Here is a 21,313-nt window from a genome sequence, read left to right on the forward strand (position 1 = left end):
AACCACTGCCTGTGGCTTGCGTCGCTTACCTGTACCTACCTCCTAAGATATCTTACTACTAAGTGTTTAGCATTCAGTTAGCACTGCATGCTCATGTATATGACGCTTCAGGCTGAAGGTATATTACCAAGGTACCTAGCCCTACCCATAATTACTTGATGCTTCACTTGGAAGGTTTCCACAGTACCTAGTACCTAAGGTACTTCACCCCTGTTTATCGGAGACAACCCGGCCATCAGCCTAGGGCGGTATGTAGCGGCAGATCCCGACGCTAAGCCTTCTACAGCAAGTTGCTCCTCCTGTTGTGGCCTGGCCTTGCCTCAGCCAACGCCTTGTCATATTCAGTCCAGCTACTGCGGTCTGACATTGACTGCCTGATCCTCTCCCGTCCTGTGCATTTATTTGACTGTCAAGAATCACTTTATGGGTGTTTCACTTTCTTCTTTTCTCTCTCACTCATTCCCTCTGATGACTCATATGTCTAGGATGATTTAAGTTTATGGACTGCATTTTGCCTTGCCACAAAAAGCACAAAACCGACTTACCAACTACCTACTACTGCACATCCGAAACCGCCTCTAGGCTCAACCTTGCTCTCAGTCGTGCCTGAGTACCTACCTAGCTCAACACCAGCCGGGACAATATCCCCTCGAGCGTCAAACCTGATCGTCATATCCATCGTCGCGTCGCATAATTGCGCTTTGGTCACAGCTCTATACCTTTAACTCTTTCTGTGCAAATCGACCTTTTGTCGACTCTGACGACATCGCGTCGAACCCCTCGAGACTGACCCCGCCTCCATCACCAACACCACCGTTGAACCGCCATCTATCTTCACTTTTTAGACCATGGCCGCAAAGATGGGCGCCCCGAGTCAAATGCCCCCGATACCCAACAGAGAGGATATTGGGGCAACGTGAGTAGCCTTGTTCATGTTAAGACTGTCAAAACTGACCCGAATAGATGGACTTATCTACAAGCTGGTATCTCACGCGTTATGAACGATCTCGAGCAGGGCATCGACATGCAAATGTACATGGGTGTTTACACGTTAGTCACCTTTACCACAAACAGTATATCAGAAGCGTCCACTGACTTGTCACAGCGCTGTCCATAACTTTTGTACATCCCAAAAAGCAGTTGGCATGACTGGTCCTGCTATGCACAGTAACCACAGAGGCGGTAAGCCATCCCTAAACATGTGTTTACGGCCTGTCAAGCTAACTGCTCAATAGCACATCTACTAGGGGAAGAGCTCTACAACAAGCTGATCGACTACCTCCACCATCATCTCGATAGCCTTGTGAATGAAAGCAAGGCCCACACCGACGAGGCGCTGCTCACTTTCTATATCAAAGAATGGGGTCGCTACACAGTTGCCGCCAAATATATCCACCATCTTTTCCGTTATCTCAATAGACATTGGGTCAAGCGAGAAATCGATGAAGGGAAGAAGAATATCTACGACGTTTACACCCTGCATCTTGTGCAATGGAGGAAGGAGCTGTTCGAAAAGGTCAGTGACAAGGTTATGGACGCGGTGCTTAAGCTTGTGGAGAAACAAAGGAACGGCGAAACCATCGAACACGGCCAAATCAAGCAAGTCGTGGACTCATTTGTCTCCCTGGGACTGGATGAAGCAGACCCCTCCAAGTCAACACTTGATGTCTACCGCTATCATTTCGAGCGTCCTTTCCTCACTGCCACCAAGGAGTTTTACATGGCAGAGTCCAAGCAATTTGTTGCCGAGAACAGCGTCGTGGAATACATGAAGAAGGCAGAGGCTCGTCTGTCTGAAGAAGAGGAGCGCGTTCGCATGTACCTGCATCAAGACATCGCCATTCCTCTAAAGAAGACTTGTAATCAAGCTCTTATCGCCGACCACTCGAGTCTTCTTCGGGAAGAATTCCAGGTGCTTCTGGATAACGACCGTGAAGAGGATATGGCACGAATGTACAACCTTCTTTCGAGAATCCCTGAGGGCCTCGAACCGCTTAGGGCCCGTTTTGAGACACACGTGAGAAAGGCTGGACTCGCTGCTGTGCAGAAGGTCCAATCGTCAGAGGGTGACAAGCTCGAACCAAAGGTTTACGTCGACGCTCTGCTCGAAATTCACACCCAGTACCAGGGCCTTGTGAAGAGAGCTTTCAATGATGAGCCAGAGTTTACACGTTCTCTTGACAACGCCTGTAGGGAGTTTGTCAATCGAAACGAAGTTTGCAAGGCTGGATCCAACAAATCGCCTGAACTTCTAGCTAAATACACTGATGTCCTGCTCAGAAAGAGTAGCACCAGTATTGAAGAGGCAGAATTGGAACGTACTTTGAGTCAGATCATGACAGTCTTTAAGTACATTGAGGACAAGGATGTCTTCCAGAAGTTCTACTCGCGGATGCTGGCCCGGCGTTTGGTGCATAGCAACTCCTCCTCAGATGATGCTGAGACTAGCATGATCAGCAAACTCAAGGAGGCGTGTGGTTTTGAATACACGAACAAACTTCAGCGTATGTTCCAGGACATGCAAATTTCCAAGGATTTGAATAAAGATTTCCGCGAGCATCTTGAGGGCGTCGAATACACCAAGGCCGTTGATTCAACTTTCTCGATTCTGGGCACTGGATTCTGGCCATTGACAGCACCGAGCACTGACTTCAACCCGCCTCCCGAGATTGCGGCCGAGATCGAGCGCTTTATCCGCTTTTACAAGCATAAGCATGACGGGCGTAAGCTCACGTGGTTGTGGCATCTCTGCAAGGGCGAGATCAAAGCTGGCTATTGCAAGGCCAGCAAGACTCCGTACACCTTCCAGGTCTCGATTTATCAGATGGCCATTCTCCTCCTTTTCAACGAGAAGGACACCTACAGCTACGAGGATATGCTCAGCGCCACTCAACTGAGCAAGGAGGTTCTGGATCAGGCACTCGCTGTTATTCTAAAGGCCAAGGTACTCATTATGTCCGGCGCGGCTGGTGAGAAGCCAGGAGCCGGTAAATCCTTCAAATTAAACTACGACTTCAAGAGCAAAAAGATCAGGGTGAACTTGAACCTCGGTGGTGTGAAGGAGGCCAAGCAGGAGGAGGCCGAGACAAACAAGACAATTGAGGAAGACCGAAAACTGGTTCTTCAAGTATGTATATCTCTTTATTTGTCAGGATTCATACTAACTACAACATAGTCTGCCATCGTCCGGATCATGAAGGCTCGCAAGAAGATGAAACACACCCAGCTCGTAAGCGAGACCATCAACCAAATTCGCTCGCGATTTGTTCCAAAGGTCGGCGATATCAAGAAATGCATTGAAATCCTACTAGACAAGGAGTATCTGGAGCGTTTGGAAGACGACGAGCTAGGTTACCTAGCTTAAGCCTCTAGCTAAGTGGTATTGGTTCGAGGTCAAATCGGAGAGCTTCATCCCAGCCTCCGCACTTCGCTATTATCAGGCCCGATTTATTATGTATTTCCCGAGAGCATAAATATCCGGGGCTCTCGGCGGTTATGAGCGTCTCTACTTTCTTAATTCCTTCGGCGTGGTAAGAGAGTCTGACGGGCAGACATGATGAGAAATGTGGCTTGGTAAACAATAGATGATCAGCAATTTGAGCACGTAGCTACCTCTCCCTCGACCCTCCCTAAGTTTATTTTCGCGTGTCCATTCACTTATTTATGCTCTGTATTTTGGGTCTTGATGAGTTGGTACCTTGGGAGGGGAGAAAGTTATTTGCAAAGGAAGAATCGGTTGGCATGGGATCAGGGACTGGCTGCAAGAAGGGCTCTGTAGAAATGGACTGCTGAAAGAAATAAAAAGGTATAGCGGACAAGTTTTAAAAACAGTGCATGTAAAGGACTTATTTAAAGTGAAAAACTATAGGCCATTTCGATTTTTCTACATTGTCGTTCATTATTGATTACCAACGATATCAAGATACAACTGGTGCTATATTCATATATACACAATGCGGCCAAAATCGCCCGCTTTGATGACCTTTATATTCATGAAGCGGCCGTCCATATCCTATGTTTTCGGTGCTTTCTTTGTTAACTTATCATTCTTTAGTCGTTACACCGTCCCCGTTGCGAGGAGGGCCTGCGCTCGGCAGTTTATCTTTCGAGCCAACAACTCCCTCGGTCTGGAAGCCATCGTCCTTCTTTCCAGGTACTGGTGGACCTGGAAGAGGCTTGTTGATTCCCGAGGTCGGCCGGCTGCCTGACTCGCTGACTCCCGAGAGGATGCTCTCGCTGAAGCTTACTCCTCTCCCTGGTCGTGCAGTTGCATCATCGGAACTGCCACCTCGAGATACGGGAGCGCTGATCATCTGGTAGTCTTTGTCGATGGGACTGCTTGAACTCGAGTCGTCCATCGACTTGTCAGCCTTGGAGGCTGGTTTGCGACCCCAGCCAGCACCCCATCCACTTGTTCGACGCTTCTCACCAGCCCAAGCTGCCCAACTCCCTATATAAGCACCGGCGCGCGCACCAGCCGATTGTCCTTGCTGTCCGGCTTTTGAAGGGTCTTGTCCAGCCGCCTGACTGGAACCATTCGGTGGTGATGCTGCGCGAGCTTCTTCAGCGCGACGCCGTTGTGCTTCACGCAAAGCTTCCATGTCGGCATACAGTTTATTAAGAACAAAAGACGCCTTTTCACGACCGGCGGCAAGATTCCGACCGAGGACTTCTTTGCCCTGCGCAAAACGCTCGTCCAGATGCAGTTCTTTTACCTGCTCTGCGATGCGACGCTGTACGTCCTCAATGTTCAAGCCTCCTGCACAAGGATGTCGAGGGTCAACAATATCGAACAAATGGGAGTCGGTGTTTGCGTTCCACATGCGGTAGTTCTCGGTGCGCTTCCAAGCCTCTACCCACTCATATCCAAAGTCTGCGACAGGGTCACCCTCAACCTCTGGGAGGATAGCTTTGGGGTTGTTTGGGTTCGCGTTGAGATAGTTGTGGTATTTGACGGAGGAGATAAGAGCGAGAATGTACTCTTCGAACTGGAGCCTAATAAACTCCTCGCTCCCAACGTACTTCAACGTCTTCGGCCTGCTAGGGTTGGCTTCGTCCCATGTCTCGTTGATCTCATGAGTTAAATAGTCTATCCACCTCCGGTCCGCAGCGGTGAGAGTCAAAGCGCTTCTGAGTGACGGAGAGTTGATAACAACTGAGTCCTCGTCCAGATTGATGAGGATATCACTGTAGCGATCCTTCTGCTGCAGGAGAAGTGAGTTTGTACTACCGACAATATAGGACTTTGTGCCAAAGTCGGCGAGAATATCAAGTTGTTGCAGGGGAGTATAGGGTCCAAATAAGCTTCCCTATTTGAATCAGTTCCTGTTCCGATCGAGTTGCGACGAGACTTACCTTGCCAAATATCTGGAGTGGTAGGCCCATGTAGCAGAGGAGGGAGTTGCGATCACTAGTTCGCAAACTGGTCGGCTTTGATAGACTTATCTCGTAGCTATTCAACTCTGGGTCTGCACTGTCCTGCAGGTTGCGAATGAGGCCGGGTATCAAGGACAAAAGAGAAAATTGCATCATGCACAACCTGTCACATCTCGACCCAAAGAAGAGCATCTGGAAATAACAGTCAGCAATCTTCGTCACGGGAGGGAAAAGCGGCAGTGTTGCCTTTGGTTGGAGGAGGCAACACTTCAACAAAACCAAAGTTTGCCATTTGTATTCGTGTATCAGTTCACGAAGACTCATGCCGAGATATTGGTCTCGATCTACCTGGTCATTGAGAATGCCCTTGGTTTTCTCATCTGCTAGGCTTTCCTGGAATCTGCGGAGAATCTCAACATCGGTAAACTCACGCTGCGCAAACCAAGCCTGCGTGACAATACTCAGACGCTCACGAAGCATGCCGAAGAATTGAGGGCTATCGGCAATGACCACAACAGCCTTCTGGACAGTGGATCGCGTAACATCAGCTGGGCGATTGATGAGCTGGGATGAATCAAGTTGTCGGGTGCACGAGATTCCAAATAGTGACGTAGCGGGTTTTGTCTCCGTCTCTGGGCGAAGCAGCGTAAAGTACGAGAAGTCCTCCTCAGATCTAGACAGATTTCTCAGCACCATTCAGAAGTATCAAAACCGCAATAAGCAACTCACGCATGCGCCCCATCACTCAAAGCCATGAAAGGCAGCAAAGACCAACCATAGTCAGCTGCAGGATCGCTCCCATCGTCTGCTCCAAACCAATTCTCGACTTCTGGGCCCCTTGCGTGATGGAATCCGACAACAGTAACAAGCGGGATGAAATCGACCTTGGTAGACGACGCAGGTGAGGAGGGTAGAATGGGTGAAAGTATGGGCTTGAGGTCATCGTGAGACTCGGGCGCGCCAAGACCGCTGGGGGGAGATTCGTCGGAGCTCATTGTGTGGTCTTTTTCTCTCGAGGTCGTGCGCTAGAAGTCGGCCATGTAGATATCCAACAATAGTATTTTAGAAAGGATATGTATGTATTTATAGGTTGCTTATATCAAGACGCGCGAGGGGCTGATCGATCGACAGTTGTGAAGGTTCGTTGACGTGATAAGGGGGCTGCTTGACTCGAGCTGCGGTGCCAGGGCTGGAGACGAATTTGTTGAACGTTGGACGTCGAGGCGCCCGAATCGTAGGTAGTGAAGATGAGTTCCAATTCGAGGTTCGATGCCGCGGCTTTTTGAAAATATCGATATGTTTTGGCGAGATGTCCAGAGCAAAGACTTGCTACAGGGTGTAAGTATCAATGAAGGCTCAAGGTCGCATAGCGATCATGGGTTCCTCTCGACAAATGCGGTATCCAAACAGGACTTCTTGACGAATGGGTATTAAGTTCCAGATAAGATAAAGGCCCGCTTAGTACCTTATTAGCCTCGCTTGTTTCGAACGGGGTTGTAAATATGATGCACATCAATTCATGATGATATTGAGACAAGACAAGACCGGGAAAATAGGAGGAAAGAAAGGTTGAAATAGACAATGCAGGGTCAACAACTAGCCTGCCCGGAAGATGGGTACTAACTATCACGGAACCTAGGTTTGCCAATGTCCAGGTACCTCAGGTGCTAATAGAGGGGGGCAGGTCTGAATGAAAATCACCAATTAAACATGCATGTCCCCTGGGTCCAAGATCAATGCTTTCAGAAGGGTTGATGAATTATTAATTGGACGCATCTCTGCCCTTTGGAAACTACCTTAGGACTCCACGCCTTGTAAGTGAAGGAAGCATGGACCGACGCCATCAGTTAGCTCTATCTTATTTACTTGGCTGCATTCCATGATAGGTATCTCGAAGCTGTTCTTCTGCAAAAGAATGACGTATGAATCTTTTCAATGCCTCATTCTCAAACGTCAGAAACATTCCTCCCACGGACCTCGATAACTGGCTAAGCATAATCTTTCTTCAGCTATGATTGGCCACTTGTATCCTTGTCCAATGAAGCAAGTCGACGTGTCTTGCATAATTTAGTTACTTGTCCAGTACCTACTAGCCTAGCAATATCGCCCCGGGCAATATGAATGAGTTACCACGATGAGCCTCACCTCCTGTCATCTGGCTCAGTCATCTCACAAGACCGGGATGTTGTGGTTGTGGTTCGTGCTGCCACCGGAGCTGTGTGAAAACGCCTGATAGTTCAGAGCGGCGGTTCCCAAACTATATACCAAGATGCCTGGGCTGCAATGATCTTTGGTCGCAGCGCCCATCGAGTACCACATTAATATGTCAAACCATACCTACTACTACCTAAGGTAAGCTTCAAACAGAGTATAAGTCAATGTTTTGACGTCCACATTGAGCCGCCAGATCCGTGGGCACGACCCTATACTTCGCTAATAAGCCACAGCCGACTATTCATTCGGTAGTTGACGGATAAGGCAAAAAGAGATTATTAGAATGGAGTGCCGTGCTAGATGGATTCGATTCATACTTAGGCGATAAAAGTTTCGGTTAGTCCACAAAATGGGTTGTGTTCAGACTTCACAACACGGTGATAGTACTGTTACCGCCGTCCACACTCATGATTTGAAATGACATATCTAGCAATAACAACTTAGCAGATTCATTTCAACTCGTCAAACCAATAACAAATATACTTATTGCATGGCCTGGTGCCCTCAGTTCCTAATAAATACTACTAGGCGCCGAATTAGCTCAACGGCTAGATTTTGGATCAGGAGCCTGGTAGAGAGATCATGATGCTGTATGTTGACACGGAGCAGGAAAGCAACCAAGCACATGATGAGGCTTCCTCAAGATCAAGCAAGCGATTATATCCCCAAACTCTGACCGACTGGGTGGAGTGGTCAGTGGTAGAGACACATCCGAGTCATGCACTGGTTATGGTATACGTATGTGGTGTCGCTCTACGCTTTCTACATACTAGGTAGGTAGTAGGTAGACAGACATCACCACAGCTGTTGTTCCATCAACGACTTTGAGTAACACAGGTAAAGCAAGGGGCGATGAGGAAAGTGGAATTGACTGCTGGTGGAGGTTCTCGACGCTTCAACGTCTGGAACGTCTAATCAGAGAGGCACGCGCTTCTTGGGTTCCGAGCAACATAAAATACGTGACAGGGAGGTCCACCTCGCGGAGGTGTACATATGTCAGATCAACAATAGGTCTTCCCAGGCTGCCATGGTTCACTGAGTTTCATAGCTTATTTCCCTTGGTGCAACTTCAACTTCCATTTCTCAAGGAAACTCATAGAAATGGAGCATAATAAGATAGGGTATCCTTCTGCCAAACCAATTTTCAACGGTGCGTGGTTTCAAGGCGAGGCTTATTGGTGTGCCTCATATGGAAGCCTGGTGCATCGGTGAGGGAGATAGGAAGGGTTTGGGGCGGCGGCGAGGGTTTCTGCAGGCAAACACCAATGCAGCTTGGTACCAGAAGCAGAAAAGAAATATGCAATATTAATATGTAAACATGGGTTGCATTAGCACTCCACTTTATCTCCAGGAATCCCAAAGGGGCCCCTGTTGGAATATTCTTGTACTGACCCGGCTCCATCTTTTGTGTTGCGGATACTCTTTGTTTGGCCCGTCCCCGAAAACTCAGTTTCCCTCGGCCTTCGTCTATGGAGCTGTTTCTTCATCTTGGATGAATTCTGCAGAATGATGAGACGAAACAAATGCTGTTTTTGAGAGCGCGTGGCACGGTGCGATTGTCTAGAATTAAGTGAGGAATGCGGGTAAATCCACCCAACCTTCTTAGATCTCACGACGCTACGAGCAGCGCCCTCAGCGAAGAGTCTTGGGACCCAGATTGGGTGAGCCGTCGTTAGCTTAGACAGCTCGGGAAACATGGGGAGGTGAGTCCCATACAGGGGTCAGTAGAGGACCAGGAACGTCAGGGAGTATGGTAAAGTCCATCCAAGCCAGGCGACCAGGCTATATAGAGGGGCTGAGAGGGCTGGCATATGCGGGCGGCAAGACTGGACTCTCTCCTCTGGGTCCGCCGTCCCATCTTGACCTCAAACAATATTTGTTGTCGACACGCATCAAGTGTGCAGTCTACATGGTATTTCTAATACTTATAAGGTCCTGTGGCCACTATCTCAGTCCTGGACAGGGCCTACCATAAGCTTTATGGCCAGCAGCAGAGATCTCGCCAAGCCGCCGCGAATGAAGTTTGAGACATTGGCCAATTAGAATATGCTTTTGGCACGTTGATAAGTCCCCTACGGATTCTGTAGGAGCGTCAATCCATGGTAGACTTACCCTTGTTCGGAAATAAAATGGTGACCAATACCGCGAGAGCCTGTGTTAAGCACAATTTGAACCAGGATACGGACACAACTTCAATGTCCACCATGTAAACAGAGGAGTTCGTAGTGAAAGGTCACGAGAGACGACAGATTCACTTCACTTTGAGCGGCTCTATATCAATTGTGATGCCATGAAACTAGATATTTCAAATTAGTCTCACATCGAGTTAGCCGTTCTCCGCGACAAGGTTTGACCTGGTCGAGGCTCCTAATTACTAAGGTGCCCTGTACGGAACTATTGCAGTGATATTTGCAAATCAGCAGCATCTGTAGCCAATGTCCTCAGCAATGGGATGGCAGCAAGTCTTGGTCTACTACGGATATGCAACAAGCCTAACGACCTTGGAAGGTTATTTGAACGGCATGATCTGGAACTTAACTTATTGATAAACCAAAGCCAGAACCAGTGCTCAAGTCTCAAGAAGGTCCCGAAAGTCTGGTCGATTGTATGGTACCTGTGTGGCCAATGATATACACACCAGCCGGGGAATGCCAGATGCGTAAAGCCCACTGGCGATGGCCACAGTGTTTTGCCCGAGACTTGTATCGGTTCACACTTCTCTTGAAAGGTAGAAAAATGCGGACTTATCACGAACCACCACTCTGAAAGGAAGAACAGTATGGAGGATTTCCACATGATCATACAGATATGCTACTAGAAGCAGAGACTTGAAGCCAAACAAATCAGAAGGGGCGTCCTTTCAACTCAACTTTTGATGGTGCTGAAGTCGTTGGCAGTCGGGCGTCCCATCTGTGTCAGGACATCTCAATACGCATGTCAAACATGGTCCCAGCAGGAAACCAAGTGTGTACCTAGCCTGTGGAATTGTGTTTGTGAAGATGCACTACAACACATGGAGGGTACTGCTGGTGAGGTTATTGAAATGGACAGCGGTAGTATCATCATGTGGATTTACGTTTTATCTCGGCGGAGAATAGCGCTGAAGTGAACCCCTTGGTCCTTGCCAGCAGCTGAAAGGTCTGTGGCAGTCCCTGCCTCCTGCTTGAATTGGATTGGATGTGGATGTGACGGTTGAATCGATTTTGCAAAGAAAGCAGGCGGTGGCACGGTTGGTACCGATTGATAGGTACTACCTACCTTATTATAGGTACCTTACTCTCCCATCCCGTCCCCATGGAAGGGAAGCTAAGGTGGGTTTGAATGTTATTATGTACTCGACCATGCCTTATTCCGTAGGTGCTCAGTGCAATTTAACCCTGTACCAGCTCAATTCAGTTCAGTTGATATGGCCTCCAGCTTTGGCTGACGTTTCACTTCAGAGTCAAACACGACCAAGGTTTCGCTATTTGACATTACTTCCGCTTGCGCTTCTCTGCCGAGATCGTTGCAAAACTCCCTAAAGCGACTCTTCCACGAACGGTCGAGTCTCTTTGTCACCAACGATATCCGGTTACAGGCATCTGCTTTGCTCCCAACATTGTGAGGAAGCTACTGGCTGTAGACGCCCCTTCAACCTGGCCATACCATCAGCTTCAACCCCCCAAGCCCTCAAGGCTCAGAAGTACTGCCTTAGTAGCTAGGTACCTTACCTACCTTAAGGTACCTACGTAGTAGGCAAACTACATAGGCTCCCTTCAAAATCTCTCATCTTCACTCGCCTGCTCACTGGTTCGCGTTGACTCGCACACCCCTGTCTTCACTCCTTCCCCACTGTCGGCTCTCTCACCAATTGGCGCAGCCCTCCGCCGACTTTGTCTCGTCATCGTCGAGGTTTCCTAGTGCCTTTGTACTCTTTAGTCTCGCCCACGCGCCCTGGCTCCACGAAGCTCCCCAGCGCCGTACAGTAGCTGGTTACGGCCGACAGTCTGGAGCGACAAGGCCAGTCCATCCATCTCTTTCTCTTGTCTACCCACCGCCAAACATTCCCCTTCAAGCTCTCAGCCTCGACGCTGCTCAGGCATATCTCGCCCGGCTTCAACTTCCAGTACTTGTCAAATTCGCTCGCTTGTCCCCCGACAAGAAAACGCCTCGAGGACTCTTTTTCGAGGGTTCGAGTCTTGTCCACGCCTCCTCGCCCGTAACGATCCGATCTCCCCGACCTCTCCGTTCACCCTTGAAGTGCCCGATTACCTTTTGCTTCATCAACTTCTTATCGCATCTATTCGCCAGTCTCCCTCAATCTTTCAATTCGAACCGAGCCAGCAGCTCGACATTCCAGTTACAAAAACCCTCACAATTGTCTACCTCCCCATTATATCCACATTATACGACACCGCTTACTTTCGCAAACCGTTGCGACCGTCATGCACGTCTGGAGATAAGCAACATCATAAATACCGAAGTGAACTTGTGCTCAGCTCACCGATCACTTCATTTTTATCGAAGGGCCGTCTTTTCAGGCTATTTTGTGATCCGCCAAAATGGGCGCATGCATGAGCTCGAGCAATGAGGAGGCGGATCAGAAGAAGAAGAGTCAGGCTATCGATAAAATTCTGGAAGAAGACTCGAAACGATTACGGAAAGAATGCAAGATTTTGCTACTAGGTAAGGGTGGCAAGGCGACAAGCGAAGCGCTGAACCCAACCTCAGATAGTTAACAATTTTGGCAGGTTCTGGTGAAAGTGGCAAGTCGACGATTGTCAAACAGATGAAAATCATCCATCTCAAAGGATACTCGGAAGATGAGCTGTTCAACTACCGGCCAACTGTCTTCAAAAACCTTGTGGAGTGCGCCAAGGCAGTTATTATGGCCATGCAACAATTCGACATCGAGCCTCAAAACGAAGAGAACAAGGCACATGCGGAGTTCCTACTAGAATACCAAGCCGAGTCTGGTCCTCAAGCGCAAATCGATTCGAAAGTGGGCGCGGCGGTACAAGCTCTGTGGAACGATCCAGCCAAGGATCTTCTCATGGAGCATCAGACAGAGTTCTACCTCATGGATTCCGCCGAATAGTATGTTGGAGCATCTAATATCGAGCGCGCATTGTTGTTGACTTCCCTTACTCTAGTTTCTTCCAGGAAGCGATGCGAATAGTATCATCAGACTATTTACCGAACGAAATGGATGTGCTCCGAGCGCGAACGAAGACAACGGGTATCTATGAGACGAGATTCCAAATGGGGCAACTCAGCATTCAGTAAGAACATACAACTTGCGCACCGGACACGGGCTTCTATTAACACTTGGGCAGTATGTTCGATGTTGGTGGTCAACGAAGTGAGAGAAAGAAGTGGATACACTGCTTTGAGAATGTCACATCAATCATCTTCTGTGTGGCTTTGAGCGAATATGATCAAGTCCTACTTGAGGAGAGCAGTCAGGTACGCTTGGCAACTGCAACAGTGGCTGGTATCAGGAAATTTCTTCTAACATCAGCACTAGAACCGAATGATGGAGAGTTTACTCCTTTTCGACTCGGTGGTCAACTCGCGGTGGTTCATGCGTACTAGCATCATACTGTTCCTCAACAAGGTTGACATTTTCAAACAAAAGCTGAGCAGGTCTCCGCTAGGCAATTACTTTCCCGATTACTCGGGTGGTAACGATGTCAATAAAGCAGCCAAGTATCTACTCTGGCGATTCAACCAGGTCAATCGGGCGCATCTAAACCTGTATCCCCAGTAAGTTTTGTTAGCGTCGACAATAACTCCTACAGGTTTCTGACACAACACAGCTTGACGCAAGCAACAGATACGTCAAACATTCGACTTGTTTTCGCAGCAGTCAAAGAGACTATCTTGAATAACGCACTTAAGGACTCGGGCATTCTTTGATAGCGAATCACTGCTCATTTGAATTTACAACTACGATGTTAAGGGCACGGAACTGTTGGCTGGCGTCGAGAGCATTTTTTGGAGTTTGGGACACGGGGCTCAGGACGACATCGATTTTATACGATCCTTGCTTTATTGTTTATTTATCTTTGTTCACGCGACACCTGTACTTGGAGCATTTCTCTTGTGCCAGTCTCTTCGCCGGCTCACGATCCCTGGATATGCACTTGAGTATCTGCAGCTCAGGGCAAACCCCTTCCGAAAAGAGTACAATCGAAGAGTCAATCAACATGGAGTCGGATTTGCGGTTTATATATCTTGGTCTGGCATATATTTTGCTTTATCAAGTTTTGGGCGACTAGACCTTGCAGGAGCTCAGGGTTCCAGTTGGGCCTTACTCAATTGGAATTCGAAGCATTGTATGACACGGAAACGAAGTGGTTCACAATGCGATCCGGTTTGCTGTCTTGAGGCTGCTTGCCGAAGCAGTTTGGTCACTTTGGATTGAAGAGAAATCCTAGAGTGCGGGATAGGCGGGGATATTACGCTACTGGCATTCCTATGGCTTCTATCGAGCTTAAAGATGCGGGAGAGAACAGGCGTATGGTTTCCCTTTTCCAGGGAGATTGGTGTTTAAGGAGCTGACTGGGAACATCAATGAAAGCCGGACTCATCGTCTGGTATGCTAATGGTTTGCTTATCTTCTCCAGGTACATATGTAGTTCTCGACTCGAACGAGGCGAAATGACGATATTTATATCATGGAATCGCCTTTGATCAAGTCTATTTGGATGTTATATATAATGGTCGTGAGGTGAAAGCTGATTTTTTGTTCCAGTGAGATGGCTTGCTCACCTGGGTACACTAGTGCGGTTATAAATTGTTGGTATGAGGATAATCGCTTGGCGTAAAGGATCTAACATACTTACCCTCTGCGAAACGTGATATTTGAATCTAGGGAGCATAGACTTTACTAGAAAAGGGGGAAGCTTTTATGACGGGGCTTAACCAGGAACCCAATATCATCAACATGCTAGCAATGTTCCTGGAGCTATGTGCCATGTATTGGTCTAGATGTGGATTGGAGCTTGGACTCATGAGCCGACCAACAAACTAGACTAGTGGACAGGGGCCTGCGCTCATGAATTACTATGTGTATCCATCATGACTTTGTCAGATTAAGGAGGTAACGTGTTGAAACTCAGCATCATAGGTACTTGTGTTATAATGAGGGCCAGTTGTCAACTATCAAATTTGGGTTTATGAGGTCCAGTTATGTTGTATAACCATCAAGACTCGGTCTCTCATCAGCGATTTCAACTTCCGGGGGGTCGAGCATGTGTTGAATATATATGCACGTGGTAGCAGAGCTTGTTCTTGATGCAGCGCTCTCTCAACGCTCTCAGACCATACCATTTGACAGGACCCATCTCGGTGCTACCGACTTCGTGGCAAGCGGGGGATCCATATACTATGTGCCAAAGACTCTATGCTATAGATAGTCCTTAAACAAACAAACACAGTCTCCGAAGCCTTCCATTGTCAACGCCTTGCCCTCGCCTACCCTGTAGCTATGGTGTGGTTTCGGAGAGCGTATACAGACGACCAACATTTGCACTGAGGCCTCTTTAACGCACTGGTTTGTGCTGGAAGGCTGTATGTAAGCTGCAGCATTCAACAGGTCTGTCAAGACAGCAATCTAGCTACTCGTCAAGGCTGATATTCGAGCCCCTTCGCGTCACATGTAGCTCTGCTGAGCTCGGTGGCACCGTGAGGTGACGAACAAGGTTGTGAATTTAAGAGGTCTTAGCTCAGGTCGAGACCGAGTATCGTTGAACCAAAACAGCTGAGCTCATGCTGAAAAAGTGCTACTGGTGCGTAACAAACACACCGGACGTCACGGCCCCGCAATCCGTTGTGAGAAAAGTTGACGCTAAGTCTGAAGCGAGGCTTCATTGATTCTTGTGTGCGTACCTGTGTGGGTGGGACTGTCTTGGAGTATGCATTGTCAGCAAATAAGGTGCTTGACAATGGATGGGGTTCAAGATACGGTCTGCATTCGCAAAGGTACTCGGAGCTGGCATGAGGGGGAGGGGGAGAACATTCATCGGGCTCTTTCTACAGGAAGCTTGACTGCCTCAGGTTAGGTCGCCCAGAGAGGTTGGAGGGGCAATAGTTTCAACGAAGACATCGGTGGTTCACATGTCTCAACCGACCTACCTAAGGCGTTACATAGAGGTACTAATTTAAATGGTGGAAGACACCTCTTTCAAGCAATAGCATATCGTGACTGTCTATGCTGTGTATTATGCGTCGTGCTGCGAGAATATCAAGTTTGTGATGATTTTCCGTCCTTTCTACTACCTATTCTTGATAGGTACATGTGTCTGGTTGGATCGCATCGCATGTTCTACAAGAGTAGGTGTGCGTCGTATGTCGTCATGTCACAGAACGGTTGCTGCGGGGGAGGGGAACCATGCCGCCAGTTGGTGATGGTATGTGACCTAGCTGAGCGAGGAAAGAAAACTTTAGGATCTGTATCCTAAATAGCAAAAAGACTTAGGTAAACTACCCTAAGCTTAGGAGACTGTTTGACGAACTTATTTTGGCATCTTCTTTGGAGGTCTCAAGTTTTCTTGCTTCCCGAGGCCTAGTCATTGCGGGAGAGCAAGCAAGAGGACGGCATTGGCCGGTAAGCGGAGCAAAAGAGACGAAATGCAACGCAGTATAGGTTGGAGCTCTAGGTAATGCTACGTTCAACAAGCAAGACAAAACAAGATCACACGCTAGGCATGTACTATGTTAGTAGGTAGCTCGTTGTTCATGTAGAGGTTGTCATGATACCTACCTTACCGTCCAATATTACCTAGAATGGATCCGCTCATGGTGGAGGAGTCTTGACGGAAGCTCTTACCTAGAGACAGACTGACTACCTAGGTACTAACCTATAAGCTCCCTGCAGCTCCCCTCATCAGCTCATACCTCTTGAGCTGCTTTCTCCCCTCTCTTCCTCTTTTCTTTTCCAACCTCTCTCACAGTCCATCCTCTACCGACACCTCTCAATCTTCCCTTCACAGCATCTGTTTGTCAATTGACATAAAACTAACCATATTACCCTCTCTTATCTTTACTTCGACTCGTTTCATCCCTGTCATTCCTCTACTCAAATCTTCTTTGCCTACTCCACCAAGCTCCCCTGTTCCCCAAGCTCCCGCCTTCTCCGGATCCCCATCAACAATCTATATACATACAGACGGCCGCTCTGGACAGCTGAATACGCACAAGTTCTCAGACCACAACGAACTCTATAGAGGGAATCAAAAGCTCATATTCGACATTACCTCTGTTCGCATATACTTTACCTTGCCTATATCAGATCCCTGGACTTATTGGGATTCTGAGCCGCTACGATAAAAGCAGGGCACGCAAGAAACTACTGCAGCTTTACCTTGCACCTTCAACCCCGCTCCCCCACCCAAAGCTGTGGCACACCTCGCGTCGTTAGCCAGTCGTGTTATCTAACGTCGAGAACTCGTTGAGTGGCATCAGTAAACCTTGTTATTGATGTAGGTGATCTGATCTGATTCTCGCTTCACAAAAGGACAAGGGGTCTGTCAATAGTGGCTGAGTATTTAACTGTTATGTCCCGGCACTGAAAGACCTTATCTCTCTTCTCTCGTCCCTCAACTTCCTTCCCGGCTCTTACTCGACTAACAAGCTTGTGGATAGAAACGATGGCGTCTGAACAGCAGCGTTTACCCACCCGTGAGAGGCGCCCCTCCACCTCCGCCCCGATTGTAGACATTCAGGGTGCAGTCGGCCCCGCAGGCATCTCCCGCCCAAAACACACCCGAACTGCCACTGGTTTCGGTCCTAGTGAGATCAAGAGCTTTGAAGGTATGTTGTCTATGCATTCAATCTGCAACGCTCCGAATTGAACTGGGCTTCCCTGAGCTATTTCATAAACGTTAAGATTCTTTGCCTAATGCATTTCCCCTATCGAACTACTGTAAACGATCTGCTTGTGAATGTTGACTTACACCACCAACAGCCTCAATTCCCGAACCTCAGCGTGAAGCATGGAAGCGCAACCAGTCTAGTGGCTTTACTGGCAAAGAAGGCTTCGAGAAAGAGGTTGTCCGCCATGTCGAGACCACTCTTGCCCGCTCTGTCTTCAACTGCGATGAACATGCTGCCTACTCTGCTACCAGTCTGGCTTTCCGTGATCGCCTGATCCTTGATTGGAACAGAACTCAACAGAGACAGACTTATCGCGACTCCAAGCGCGTGTACTACTTCAGTCTCGAGTTCTTGATGGGCCGTGCTCTTGACAATGCTATGCTCAACGTGGGTCAGAAGGATACTGCAAAGGGTACGTTGATTCAGTTTTGCATTCATTGATACACTGCTAAAGTGAGTTGCTAGCTGGTCTTGCTGAGCTCGGCTTCCGAATCGAAGACATCATCACACAAGAGAATGATGCTGCGCTGGGTAACGGCGGTCTTGGTCGACTCGCTGCCTGTTTCCTCGACAGTCTGGCGTCCCTCAACTACCCCGCTTGGGGTTACGGTCTTCGATATCGATATGGCATTTTCAAGCAGGAAATTGTCGATGGATACCAAGTCGAGGTGCCTGATTACTGGCTTGACTTCAACCCCTGGGAGTTCCCACGACACGACGTTACTGTCGATGTAAGCCATTGAAAACTTGATCGACAGTCAAGCACAGCTAACATCAACGCAGATTCAATTCTTTGGGCATGTTAGAAAGACTACTGATGAGAATGGCAAGTCCGTTGCTCTTTGGGAGGGTGGTGAGATCGTCCAGGCCGTTGCCTACGATGTCCCCATCCCCGGCTACGACACACCCACAACAAACAACCTGAGACTGTGGTCCAGCAAAGCTTCTGGCGGAGAGTTTGACTTCCAGAAGTTCAACAATGGTGATTACGAGAGTTCAGTTGCCGATCAACAACGAGCTGAGACCATCAGCGCTGTTCTGTATCCCAACGACAATCTGGAGCGTGGAAAAGAACTTCGGCTGAAGCAGCAGTACTTTTGGGTTGCTGCCTCGTTGTACGATATCGTTCGCCGTTTCAAAAAGTCCAACCGCCCTTGGAAGGAGTTTCCCGACCAGGTGGCTATCCAGCTCAACGATACCCACCCTACATTGGCCATCGTGGAGTTGCAACGAATTCTCATTGACATTGAGCACCTTGAATGGGACCTAGCATGGGAAATTGTCGTGAACACCGTGAGTCGAAACACCTCCTTGTACGTTTGTCATCTAATCTAATCGTCTCCAGTTCGGTTACACCAATCATACTGTGCTGCCCGAAGCCCTGGAGAAATGGCCTGTTGGTCTGATCCAGCACCTTCTACCTCGACACTTGCAGATTATTTACGATATCAATCTGTTCTTCCTCCAGAAGGTCGAGAAGGCATTCCCCAATGACCGAGATATCTTGAGAAGAGTGTCCATCATCGAGGAGTCTCAAACAAAGATGGTACGCATGGCGTACTTGGCCATTGTTGGATCACACAAGGTCAACGGTGTTGCCGAATTACACTCGGATCTCATCAAAACCACTATCTTCAAGGATTTTGTCGAGATCTACGGCCCTGACAAGTTTACTAACGTGACCAATGGCATCACTCCTCGCCGCTGGCTCCACCAGGCCAACCCTCGCCTTTCGGAGCTCATTGCTTCCAAGGTTGGGGGTAATGGCTTCCTCAAGGACCTCACCACTCTAAATCAGCTCGAGAAGTATGCTGATGACAAGGAATTCCGTAAGGAATGGTCCGAGATCAAGTATGCCAACAAAGTCCGACTCGCTAAGCTCATCAAGTCGGCCGTGGGTGTCACTGTGAACCCTGCCGCGTTGTTTGATGTCCAAGTCAAGAGAATCCACGAGTACAAGCGACAGCAGCTCAATATCTTCGGCGTCATTCATAGATATCTCCACCTCAAGTCACTGTCCCCTGAGGAGCGTAAGAAGGTCGTTCCACGTGTCTCCATCTTTGGAGGCAAGGCCGCCCCCGGCTACTGGATGGCGAAGCAGATTATTCATCTGGTCAACGCTGTTGGCTCTGTGGTGAATAATGATGAGGATATCGGAGATCTTCTCAAGGTCATTTTCTTGCCTGACTACAACGTCAGCAAAGCTGAGATTATCACCCCTGCATCGGACCTTAGCGAGCACATTTCTACTGCGGGCACCGAGTAAGTGAATAAACATCAAAGAATTGGTACCTTAGCTAACATGTGTCACAGGGCATCGGGCACCAGCAACATGAAATTTGTTCTGAATGGTGGTCTCATCATTGGTACTTGTGATGGTGCCAATGTAAGTAAACGAAATATGCATTTGATTCCACGGCTGATCATGAATAGATTGAAATCACTCGCGAGATTGGCGAGAACAACATCTTCTTGTTTGGAAACCTCGCTGAAGATGTTGAAGATCTCCGACACAGTCACCAGTACGGCTCTCATGAAATTGACCCAGACTTGCAGAAAGTGTTTACCGAGATCGAGAAGGGCACTTTTGGCTCAATCCATGACTTTAGCGCCCTGGTCGCCGCTGTCCGTGATCACGGTGACTACTACTTGGTGTCTGACGACTTCCACAGCTACAACGAGACGCACAAGCTGGTGGATGAGGCGTATCAGAACCAGGAGGAGTGGATCAAGAAGTCAATTACCTCTGTTTCTCGTATGGGATTTTTCAGCAGCGACCGCTGCATTGACGAGTATGCCGAGAGTATCTGGAACGCAGAGCCTCTTGTCGTCCATGATTAGATCGTGCAGAACTAGTTTATGATAGAAGCAGACACGGTTATGTAGATAGATTCACAGAGAGGCGTGGGATTAGACACTCACGACGGAATGAGAGACAAGAGAGGGAATTGGGCAGACTGGTGAGATATGATTGGTGGTGAAGAATGAGTTCAACCTGCGAGATCATGACAAGAGTGGATAATGGATAGGCCCTCCCCTTGATAATGAAACGTGCATGGCATATACTACCCTCTAATTCTTGACTTTGATGTGATTGCATCCTGTATAGGCATGTTATTATGTTTGTTGAGTTTTCCAACATGTTGCCGGACCCGATTAAAGAAGTCTATATCGGTAACGCAGATGGATGAGGAGGCCTGTATGAGACTGAAGGTCAACGCTTTATTTCCAGGCAATGATTCGCCGCACATTAGCATGCACGGCGTCTTAACCCATGTGTCCCTGTGGGATTGGTTCTAGAGAGACTGAGGAATCGATACGAGAAATTTGTGGGGTAGTAGAGTGCGACGAGATGGAAGAAGGGGCTTGGAAGGTGAAGTTCTGGTGGATGACTTCGTAACTACTAGGTAGGCAATACTCAGATGACCTCTCAGCCTTTACCGGAAATCATGCTATGGCACTACATCTACTGTATGGCCGTCTAGAAAGATACAGCGCATGTATATATATACCAATTGTAAGTTTAGTCAAAACGGTGGTTGCCTGAACCGGAACCGTTGGAGACGATGATGCCAACTATGTAGGATAAAGACTCGGCTAGACGAATTAGCGGAACCCGAGTCTAGGCGGGTGATCGGTACCAAGCGCCCGAATCGATGTACTTAGCTGGACTGCAAAGACTCGGTACCGAATCTTTGGAATAGTCGGGGCGGGTGTTCCCTTGCTCGGTTGTATCTACGTGTTAAGATCCGCACCACGGGGCGGAAAAGATGCGCTGCAGAGAGTTTGACTAGGCCCTGGATGCTGATCAAAAGATCTAGACCGAAGTGGCATGGTCGATCTGGGATGTCAGGATGGCAAAAGG

At 48.4% G+C, this 21,313-nt stretch overlaps 4 protein-coding genes across 4 annotated transcripts; 3 read left to right on the plus strand and 1 right to left on the minus strand.

Annotated features, from left to right (window-relative positions):
- Positions 1-848: 848 nt before the first annotated feature.
- Positions 849-3,364, plus strand: FMAN_02893 (putative SCF complex member Cullin 1; the record flags this gene model as incomplete). Its single annotated transcript, XM_041831641.1, has 5 exons — positions 849-916; positions 964-1,050; positions 1,106-1,182; positions 1,236-3,127; positions 3,176-3,364. The coding sequence occupies 5 exons, from the start codon at positions 849-851 to the stop codon at positions 3,362-3,364; spliced, it is 2,313 nt and encodes a 770-aa protein (XP_041682184.1).
- A 679-nt stretch (positions 3,365-4,043) lies between these two features.
- On the minus strand, positions 4,044-6,371 carry FMAN_02894 (uncharacterized protein; the record flags this gene model as incomplete). Its single annotated transcript, XM_041831643.1, has 4 exons — positions 4,044-5,309; positions 5,356-5,568; positions 5,623-6,049; positions 6,106-6,371. 4 exons carry the CDS (start codon positions 6,369-6,371, stop codon positions 4,044-4,046), a joined length of 2,172 nt encoding a protein of 723 aa, XP_041682185.1.
- Positions 6,372-12,131: 5,760 nt separating this feature from the next.
- Positions 12,132-13,488, plus strand: FMAN_02895 (putative G protein alpha subunit GNA-3; the record flags this gene model as incomplete). Its single annotated transcript, XM_041831644.1, has 6 exons — positions 12,132-12,255; positions 12,321-12,666; positions 12,723-12,851; positions 12,906-13,035; positions 13,097-13,335; positions 13,389-13,488. 6 exons carry the CDS (start codon positions 12,132-12,134, stop codon positions 13,486-13,488), a joined length of 1,068 nt encoding a protein of 355 aa, XP_041682186.1.
- Positions 13,489-17,222: 3,734 nt separating this feature from the next.
- FMAN_02896 (putative glycogen phosphorylase) lies at positions 17,223-20,289 on the plus strand (the record flags this gene model as incomplete). The annotated part of the gene is made up of 7 exons (XM_041831645.1): positions 17,223-17,385; positions 17,540-17,860; positions 17,914-18,179; positions 18,232-18,741; positions 18,794-19,710; positions 19,762-19,834; positions 19,882-20,289. 7 exons carry the CDS (start codon positions 17,223-17,225, stop codon positions 20,287-20,289), a joined length of 2,658 nt encoding a protein of 885 aa, XP_041682187.1.
- Between the last annotated feature and the right edge of the window lie 1,024 nt (positions 20,290-21,313).

This window comes from Fusarium mangiferae (assembly GCF_900044065.1).
Source record: "Fusarium mangiferae strain MRC7560 genome assembly, contig: FMAN_scaffold006, whole genome shotgun sequence".
Taxonomy (NCBI): domain Eukaryota; kingdom Fungi; phylum Ascomycota; class Sordariomycetes; order Hypocreales; family Nectriaceae; genus Fusarium; species Fusarium mangiferae.